The sequence below is a fragment of the Sceloporus undulatus genome, chromosome 2, assembly GCF_019175285.1.
Source record: "Sceloporus undulatus isolate JIND9_A2432 ecotype Alabama chromosome 2, SceUnd_v1.1, whole genome shotgun sequence".
NCBI classification, from domain to species: Eukaryota; Metazoa; Chordata; class Lepidosauria; order Squamata; family Phrynosomatidae; genus Sceloporus; species Sceloporus undulatus.
Genome location: NC_056523.1, coordinates 144,372,797 through 144,383,122, shown reverse-complemented (window position 1 = coordinate 144,383,122; position 10,326 = coordinate 144,372,797). Strand labels below are relative to the sequence as shown.

Sequence of the window (10,326 nt, the reverse complement as noted above, 5' to 3'; positions counted from 1 at the left end):
TGGGGCGGACTCTGGGAGGCCAAGTTTTCTGGCTCTTCGGTGGAAACGGCTCCGGATCCAGCCAGTCCTCGCTTGGGAAACCAGCTCCGTTTCTTTCCTCCATCTGGTGAGCCTCCACGAGGGTTTCCCGTCCTCCTCAGCCTCTGGGAGGATGCTCTGCGCGGGGTCCCGAAGGCAAAAGTTTGGAGGGAGTGGGCAAAAGGATGAGAGATGAGTCGGTCTGCTTCCTGGCAGTTAGTGCCAAGACCCTGCCCTCACGCCCAGGCTGCAGACATACAACCCCCACCACATAGGGCAGTGATGGTGAACCTTTTACAGACCCAGTGCCCAAACTGCAACCCAGACCCCACTTATTTATTGCAAAGTGCCACGTCCCTCTGGCTTTCTAGTAAAAGAGGGCCCTGAGTGCCACCTCTGGCATGCATGCCATAGGTTCTCCACCACTGACATAGGGAATTTCAACAGGGAGCAAGGGAAGGTACTGCAGTTAGGCATCAAAAATGAAATGCACAGATATAGGATGAGGACACTTGGCTGAACGAGACTATGTGTGAAAGGGATCTAGGAGTCCTAGTAGGTCACAAGTTGAACATGAGTCAACAGTGTGATGCGGCAGCTAAAAAGGCCAATGTGATTCTAGATGGCATCAATAGAAGTATAGTATCTAGATCAAGAGAAGTAATAGTGCCACTGTATTCTGCTTTGGTCAGGCCCCGCCTGTAATATTGTGTCCAGTTCTGGGCACCAGAATTCAAAAAGGACATTGAGAAACTGGAGCGTGTCCAAAGGAGGGCGACTAAAATGGTGAAAGGTCTGGAAACCTTGTCCTATGAGGAACGACTCAGGGAGCTGGGGATGTTTAGCCTGGAGAAGAGAAGGTTAAGAGGTGATATGATAGCCCTGTTTAAATATTTGAAAGGATGTCATATTGAGGAGGGAGCAAGCTTGTTTTCTGCTGCAGAGAACACAGAACAATGGATTCAAACTACAGGAAAAGAGATTCCAGCTCAATATTAGAAGGAACTTCCTGACAGTAAGAGTTGTTCGACAGTGAAACACACTCCTTTGGAGAGAGTCTCCTTTTTTGAGGTATTTAAACAAAGGCTGGATCTGTCAGGGATGCTTTGATTTAGGTTTCCTGCATGGCAGGGGGTTGGACTGGATGGCCCTTGGGGTCTCTTCCAGTATGACTCTATAATCTGACCAGGATGGCTGACTCCCAGACAGTGTCCTTGGTAGTCTCACGAAAGTAAGTCAAAAGTAACCAAAGGATGCCTCTGGTGATGTGCTTAAGGATGCCTTTGCAGCAGGGCCAGGAGTTTAGCTTGCCCAGGGAGATAAAACCACCACTTCCCAAGGGAATTGCTACTTGGATTCAGCTAGGAGTGTATTTTTAAAAAGAAAAAAAAAGATGTTTCTCACATCTTCCTGTGAGATAGAACATCTTTCTGGAAGAACCAAAGCAATGTTTTTGTTGTTGTTGTCTGCCTTTAATTTAATTCTGACTTATGGCGACCATAAGGCAACCCTATCCTGAGGTTTTCTTGGCAAGTTTCTTCAGAGGATGTTTGCCCTTGCCCTCCTCTAAGGCTGAGAGAGTGTGACTCACCCAAGGTCACCCAGTGGGTTTCCATGACCAAGCCAGGATCCAAACCTGGTCTCCAGAGTCACAGTCCAGTGCTCAAACCACTATGCCACGCTGGCTCTCAGAAGCAGTGTATGGTAGGGAAAAGAATTCAAAGATACAGCCATGTTAGTCTGTAAAGTCAGTAAGTAGAGAGATCTTATAGCACCTTTGAGACTAAATTGAGAAAAGGAAGTTGGCAGCATGACAGGGACGTAGCTAGGATTTTAGGAAGGGGGGGTCCAGACTAAGTGCCACCATTATAATGGGGCTTGGGTGCGGTGGCGCAGCAGCATGCACCATTTTTTTTTCTAATGGAGGGGGGGGTCCGGCCCCAAAACCCCCCCCCCCCCTTGGCTACGTCCCTGAGCATGAGCTTTTGTAGATTTAGGTCAACTTCCTTAGGTGCATCTCAGGAAGTAGACTTAAGTTTTCAAAAGTTCATGCTGCCAACTTCTTTCAGTCAGTTTCAAACATGCTACAAGATCTCTTTGCATACTGTTAGGCAAAAGAGTGGCTTTTGCAAAAGAGTCATTGCAAATGTGAAACTTTAAGTTTTTTTTAATCTGACACTGCAGTTTAGTGAAGCTTCACTTATTTCAGCCCAATTTTTGCATTATTTGTTGTTCTTGTTGTGTGGCTTCAAGTCATTTCTTACTTATGCCAACCTATATGTATCACTGGGTTTCTTGGGGCTGAGAATATGTGACTCATCCAAGGTCATCCAGTGGATTTCCATGGCTGAGCGGGGAATCGAAATCTGGTCTCTGGAGTCCTAGTAGTTCAACACTTGAACCACTACACTATGCTGGTCCATTTCATTTTTTTACTTGGAGTAAGAAATCCCAAGGAAGGGGTGATGTTTTTGGTATTTTAAATACAGTATATCTCATGGGTGCATTATGATGAAAAATATAGCTTTACTGATTATACAGAAGACTCATACAAAAAAAAGCTTGGGAAACCTTTTATTTTAATTATGATTTTTGAAGTGACTCACATGTTTTCTCTTGCATGGAATGTTTCTGATTAGTAGAGGTATCTGTGCTTGAAATTTAACCCACTCTGGATCCCTTTTTGAACAATTTAAAATAATGCCCATGTCCAAAGCCAATGTACTTTAAAGTAAAAGTAATAAATATGCTGTCAACAAATATGCTTCTGAGTAAATGGCCAGGGTCACAGCTGCACAGAGAGGGAGAGGAAGGGTATAATGATGTATCACGGAAGTTTGCCCTTAGTGGATTGCTCTAGACAGGTAGGTTAGACCTAACCCCTGTAGCTTCTTGTTTGGGGAATGGGAGCTACCAATCACAAACTAAGGGCAAAAGCCTGCCAGCTTTCTTTCTACACCTCTCCTTAAGTGTTGTGCTGAGCTGGCAGGGGAAGTATAATCTTTGGAAGAGGCAGGGATCAGTTTTCTGGGATCACACACCACTCACTGCAGGAGGTCAGGCCTTTCTGCTAAACTGCCCATGTTGCCTGACTGGCAATCAGCTCAAACCAAACTACCCCCACTCAAAATATCTGGTGTGTAGAAGTTAAAAGGCACCAGAGAGGTGTTTGTGATACCTGGGGTTAGTTAGAGCCATGTTTTTGTTGTTGTTATCCACCCTTGAGTTGATCTCGACTCATGGTGACCCTCTGGATGAGACATCTACAAAACTCTCTGTCCTCTACTGTTCTGCTCAGTTCCTGCAAATTCATACCTGTGACATCCCTAATGAGTCCATCCATCTAGCATGTGGTCTTCCTCTCTTTCTGGTTCCCTCTATCTTTCCTAGCATTATTGTTTTTTCCCAGTTGTGCTTTCTCATGATATGGCCAAAGTATGACAGCCTTAATTAAGGCGCGTTACAGACCGGCGCTTTGGGGCGGCCTGTAGGCGCACCTTTCCCCGCCGGATCGGGGCCTCTGCAGCCAGAGCGGCAGCCGCTGAGGCCCCAATCCACCACTTTCTGGGCTGCGGGGAAGCGGCAAAAGGCCCCTTCCGCGCAGCCTGGAAAGGGGTGTCCTTGGGGCTTCAAGCCCCAAGGACACCCCGCGGCGGCGGGGAGAAGGAGAAAGGGGCCGTTTGGCCCCTCTCTCCTTTGGTCTGCTGGGCGCAGCCGTCTGAAGACTGCGCCCAGCGAACCAAACGAGGAAGGAGCTCTGAAATGGAGCTTCTTCCGGGGTCACGGAAAGGGCGCCCTAGGCGCCCTGCCGCGACCCCAATACGTCACAACCGCAGCGCCTCGTTTGGAGGCGGCGCGGCCGTGACGTATCGATGACGGCGGCCGTATGGAACGGCCGCCGCCATTTTGTACACGCACAGCGCGCACTAGGGTTAGGGCAGTGCAGAAGCACCGCCCCGCCTTAACCCTAGAACGCGCTCCGCGCATACTTTTAAGCCCGTGTGTAACGGGCCATAGTCTTCTTGGTTTCCAGAGAGATTTTTGGATTGATCTGCTCTAGAACTTTTTGACTATCCATGGTATCCTCGGCATTCTTCTGCACATTTTGAATGAATTGATTTCTTCCTATCCACTTTCTTAACTGTCCAGTTCTCGCATCCATACATGGTAATACGAAATATGATGGCTTGTACAATTCTAACTTCATGCTCAGTTGTATATCTTTACATTTTAGGATCTTTTCTAGTTTTTTCATTGCTGCCCCCCTCATTCTTAGTCATCTTATTATTTCTTGACTGCAGTCCCCACTCCGAGAGCCATGTCTGCATGCCTGATTGAGGGGTGAGCAACATGTGGCCCCGATGCTGTTTTTGTTGTCCTGACGCACACACTGTTGCTTTGACACATACATACACCGACTCGAGATGTTTTACGTTACAACTCCGACAGTCCTTTACTATTAACCATGCTTAGTTTTCTGTGTTAGGGTCTGGTCCTGTTTCTCTCCCTACATATAACCTGTTGCAGCTAAGCAATCATTCTGTTCCCTTGTTTAGCCCTTCAAGCTTTTAGGGCCCTATGATTCAACTTTAACTGGTTTCATTCTATAGAATCCCAGGATTTGCCTTTTAGGGAGGGAGATTTAGATTTCTCGGCCAGAGTGCTCCAGTGCCTCACCAAACTACAAACTCCAGGATTCCATGGCAATGGAACATGGCAATTAAGGTGGAATAATAGTGCTATATTTGTGTAGTGTGAAAGGGCCCTTAGAAGGATAAGCATCCTTCCCATAGTTATGAATTCCTACATGGAAAGCCCTTTTTAAACAGAATAGCTTATAATTGTGTGCCAGTCATTATACAACAATTGTACACCCTTCTGTTTTACTATAAAATACATACACAGTGAAACAGGTGATGTGTGAACTGCATTTTTCTGCATAAGAAAGCCTAAAACCTTGCCATATGTATATGTAAAGTCTATCTACAGTTGCATACACTGGAACACTTGGAGGATTTATCCTCCTTCCCAATAAGTGTTTCTGAATCATTCTGCAATTTGCACAACAGTGGATCTGGAGGGATTTGTGTGTTTTCTTCCTATACAAAGCTGTTTCTAAAATGTGTAGGAATAAATCCAGCCCAGCCCATCTTTCTGCCTAAACTTGCCTGCAGGGTAGATGAGCAAAGCACTCAGAAATTCCTGCTCCTGGGCTTAGGGAGGGGCAGGTGGATGTTCTACATTTAACTCCTTAATGCTTAACTGAGGCTGTGCCAGCTATAATATGAAGTCGAAGGCTTTCATGGCCGGCATCCATGGTTTTTTGTGAGTTTTTCAGGCTATTCGGATGCCAGCCACAGATGCTGGCGAAACATCAGGAATAAAATTTTCTAGAACATGGCCACATAGCCTGAAAAACCCACAAAAAACCAGCTATAATATTTTCCTTGTACTTCATACAAGGGAAACAAAACTATCACTTAGGTTTGTACAGAATAAGGTTCTATACAGTTGCTTCTAGAATAGGTGTCTACTCATAATTTCTGCAAACTGATGGAATTTTTAAAAAAGTTTCTTTGTAATTTAACATTTCTTCTGGAGGAGTGAATAGACTGACCATATGCATATTGAAACTTCATTTGTGATGAGTTATGACCTTTCTGTTTAGATAACTATCTGCTGCATAGTTTAATGATTCTTATACTTCCTGACTGTTTTTGTTATAGTGTTGCTGTAACTTTATTGTAAAAATATTTTATGTTGTTTATATTTTATAACTGGCTTTAATTGCTACCAGGGACAGGTGGTCTGGACCTCAAGGTCTTATGGACTCAAAGTCCCAGCCACTGTGGGAGCTCTTGTCCATAACATCTGGAGACCTCTGGATTGCTTCTTCTTGGGCTGCCTTACTATTTTCAAAGCAAAGAAAAAAATAGGCACCACAAAGTTATTTTCTTTGTCCTCTGAGTCTGACTTGTGAAATAATGAGTGTTCCGTGCGCAAAGCTCTCAGATAAGATGTCCTGCAGAATAAAGATGTGTTTCAACTCTTGCTGAATGGAGCACTGTAGCGTGAACTAAGTGGTTTCTTGGCTCCAGACAACATAGATTTTTTTTAAAATAAATAGTCTGGTATATACTATACTTCAGGCATCCAAACCATCTTCTGCCTTCCAGACCCTGCCGATAGCTACAGCCCTTTCCTGGAACCTGCAGCAGGAATGACTGAGGTGGAGGCGAGTTTCCTATTAACCAGGAAACAACAGCTGCTTTGTTTGTTTGCAGTTGAGAGCGCACTGAGGCAAGTGCAGTGTGTAATGAGGAAACTGTTTCCCAGAGTAGTGAAGGGTTCCGTTGCCTCTACCACCCACAAGAATTTAGGGGCTGGACAGTCTTTAAACTCCAGCGCTAAGCAGCCAGCCCCTGTGCATTGAACTGCAACAGCCCTTATCTCCCTGGTAACATGTGGTGACAGCTGGGGCTGAGACGGTCACAAGAAACTTTGCCTAACTTGGTTAGTCTTCAGGCTGGAGCCATGTGAGTGGAGGTATGAGAGGCACCTGCAGCAGGTCTTGCTCTTTGTGCATGTCTTCCTACCAGCCATTGGCTGCCCATTCATTTTTGGAAATTCAGAAATCTCCTCTTTCCTCCCTTCAGCTCTTCAACCCTGAGGGTTAGAAACAACATCCTGTTTCCAGCCGCTATGTTTGTATTGTCTGAGTTCTGAAATGCAGAACAAGGTCAGTGCACTATAGCCATCTCAACCTCGCTTGTTTCCTTCCTTTTCGTAGTATCCTCTCCACACCCCCCCCCCCCCCCACACACACATACACAGCTGGCTGGATCTCCGTTATGATAGACATCTGACTTGTTATAACTGTTGTATTGAGAGGTGACTGATGATAGCTTTGCCTTTCTTCTAACATGTATAGGCTTGAATGTTGCAGATGGTAGCCCAACCCTTCTTAGTGGACTGAGGGAGTGGAAAAGTGGTTAGAGCAGGCGTCCTAGCCTCAGGATTGAGTAAACTTCTGATGATGCAGAACCCCGGTAGCCTCAGCGGAAGCACTTTTGTCTGGTGATGATGGGCTTGCTCTTTAACCTGCGTTGAGAGACATCTTCAAAAAGAAAAAAAATGAGGAGGCAAACAAATCAATAGGCAAAAACTGTGGAGCGAAGAGTTCAGGATGTCCCACACAGTGACTTTCACCTTTCATGCCCCTGAGAACAAGGAGACTAAGAGGTGAGTGTGAGAATATTTTAATATAAAAACAAGCCTAAATGCACTTAGGTCTCATTCACCATATAAGTATTGAATTTGTAAGGTTGCTTTCTCATGAGCTATGAACCCTGAAATTTGGTATATATGTAATGCAAGGCACCTCAGTTACTAGAACACCTGAATCTAACATTGTACTACCTCTTTCCTTTAAAACAAGGGGCTCCAAAGTATTTCTAGCCAAAAATCTTTACTGGGCCAGATCAGGACAATAATAATACAGTGGGACCTTGTTATCTGCTAGGCTTTGGTTCCAGGACCCTACGTGGATAACTAAATCTGTGGGTGCTCAAGTCCATTAAATATAATGGCATAGTAAAATGGTGTCCCTTATATCAAATGGCAAAATCAAGGTTTGTTTTTTGGAATTTATACTTTTTTAGAATATTTGCAAGCCATGGATGCTTGAATCCATGGGGGGGGAGAATCCGTGGATAAGGAGGGCCGACTGAAATTGGCTCTAATACCTTGTCTCCAACAAATCAGGCAGGGTACATCCAAAGCTAACCATACAAGCTGATAATAATTACTCCCAGAGGTATAGGTTTATGCTCAGGGTGTCTCAGTCATCAGGAATATGCTGATACCAAACAATTCAAATTGTCCTATTCTTTCACTAGCTTTCTGATCTTTCGATGAGAGAAAGAAAGATTGTTGACCTATGAGGCAATGAGCTCCACAGTTCCTGTAAATAGTAAAGCTCTGAATTGGGAGGATTTCTGGAACTGTGGACTCTGGAGGGCAACACACAGATAAATGTTTTATTAGAGATTTACTTAATCAGACTAAGGCAATTCGCATAATGCTTCCTCTGTTATTTGTTTGCATTTGTGTTGCCTAAATTGGTCTCTACACAGGTCTCCAGTGTGCCTGTTGTCTATGCTCACCAAGCTTCAAAGACATTGTCCACCCCACCAAGAGCATGTGGCTGGGGGCTATACCCCATGCTTTGAGAAAAACCTTCACCTTCGGGTTGCCCTGAGTCTCCAGTTTTCAGGATCATCTCCTTGTGGAAAATGCATGTGCAGATTCTCCTGTTTTTCTGGGTTTAGCTGTGGGCTAAAAGAAAGTGTTATGTGCAAATCTCCATCTTAGCTAGTAGAACACCAGTCTGATACAATTTACAATCCAGGATATCTGGGTATTTATTTATTTGGTTTCCTCCTTTCCTCCCAGTTGTTGTAGCACAAGAGATCACCCTCTGTTCTGCTCTGCATCCACATTCTGTCTAGAAACAAACAGACAAGATTAAATGTTCGTTCTCCTCTCCTTAACTGAGTGAGAAGCAAAAATCCCCCTTCATTTCCAAACAGCCACTTTAGATCAGATTTCTGTTTTAATGCCCAAACAGGAAAATGTGTTGTCTTTGTGTGTGCTTGAATAGCAAGCTGTGAGCAATTGTGATGGGAACTTAATGCATAATGTCTAATGACACCACCAGGGGCTGTTACTAAGTCTCAGGTTTTGGTCCAGAAGCCTGAGGTCCTGGGATAATCCTACACTGGCAACTCCACCACAGATAGCCCTTGTGCTACATGTAAAGATCCATTCTCTTGGTTAAATGATAAGGGGGCAGTGACACTGCCTTTAGCTTAGTTCCCACTGCCTTTGGTTTAGTTTCAGCTGCATATTTAGGGTCTCCTCTCTTCTTCCAGCATGCCATGGTCCTGAAAAAAGCATCATTTTTCATTTTAAAAACAAGGCCCTTTTTTATGAAGAGTGTGCATTCAAATATCTCCATGGGTCAATGCAAAGGGCTTTTTAGGATCCAATTTCATCTGTAAAATAATGTAGGCAAGTATCTGTAAGACCTCGAGGCTCATCATGGGCTAATTTTTCTTCACTCTGTCTCCTATGGCAGCTAGTGATCTCATTGGGTTGAAGGAAGAAAGCCCTATGTCTTGCTTGTGGGGTGGGAGTCTGTGAGGTCCTTGCTTCTATTTTGTCTAGGAGCTGCTTCACATGTTACTCAAGAAGTGAGACCAGCTGTGTGGTACTTCCTATCCCAAAACATGTCAGGCAGCTATGCACCTTTCTCCCTACTGAATATGCAGTGCTGAAGCATGTGGGCTGCAATAGGCATTGCTTCTCCATATTGTGGATGTGGACATAAAAAAGTAACAGCAACGACCAGGATTATTTATTTATTTATTGTTTGCTTTATTTATATGTCACCATTTTTCCAGGCTGGGACCCAAGGCAGCTTCCATAACACATTGAAATGTTTATCAAAAACCAAAATATCTTTTAAAACACCTCATTAAAACAGTAAAATACTACAAAACTGATTTTATACTGAATTAGAAGCCACTACTTTGTGCTTGATTTTACTATAATATTTGGAGTAGCCTTTAATTCCTGCAAAGCAACTGCTTCTCAAGGCCCAGACCTGTTCTTGTTGACAAGCCCATTGCTGTGTGTTGTGTTGTATTTGTGTGCTGCATTCTTACACACAAGCCCATAGCTGTGTTGTATTTACTTGCTGCAGTCTAAAGATAATTTTTCAGAGTGGAAACTGTAATGGCTGGAAGGGCGGAAACATCTGGCAGAATCTCTCTCCTCTTAAACTTAATCTCTCTCTTTCTATCTATGCACCTGACTTTTAGTATTATCCAGCATGAATCAGATACAAGCAAGGATGGTGCCCTCTTTGGAAACCTACCAGTTGAAAATTTTTGTATCTTTTTTCTTTGTTCCCTACAGCCAGGACACAAGTCCGTATGATGAAGGTGCTGTACATGATTCCTTCCACCAGCTAATCCAGGAGCAGAGTTGGCTGGCTGAACAGGAGATGGTGGAAATGCAGGATCTGGCTACCAGAGGCAAAGGTTAGACAGGCCACATCTGAGATTTAAGGGATGGATATCTTTTCTCCAGGAACATTGCAAGAATATAGTTAAAACAGAGAAATAGCTGGTGGAGTGAGACAAATGTTTATTGAAATTACAGTAGCTTTCCTTGTTACTTCATCTGAGGCCAATATGATTACAGATTAGGGGAAGGACTAAGCAGTTCTTCTAATGGAACTCC

At 44.2% G+C, this 10,326-nt stretch overlaps 1 protein-coding gene across 10 annotated transcripts in view; it reads left to right on the top strand.

The window, feature by feature from the left end:
* Positions 1–85: 85 nt before the first annotated feature.
* Positions 86–10,326, top strand: part of TMC6 (transmembrane channel like 6) — a 44,831-nt gene continuing 34,590 nt past the window's right edge. Inside the window, exons 1-4 of one of the 10 annotated variants that reach the window (XM_042452368.1) lie at positions 6,352–6,564; positions 6,675–6,757; positions 6,950–7,260; positions 10,000–10,124. In XM_042452368.1, coding sequence (XP_042308302.1) covers positions 7,205–7,260; positions 10,000–10,124 — 181 coding nt within the window. In that variant the 5' untranslated portion in view covers positions 6,352–6,564; positions 6,675–6,757; positions 6,950–7,204. Of the gene's footprint in view, positions 107–6,351; positions 6,565–6,674; positions 6,758–6,949; positions 7,261–9,997; positions 10,125–10,326 lie in introns of those variants that run through there. The other 9 variants (XM_042452371.1, XM_042452370.1, XM_042452364.1 and 6 more) reach the window with 9 other exon arrangements.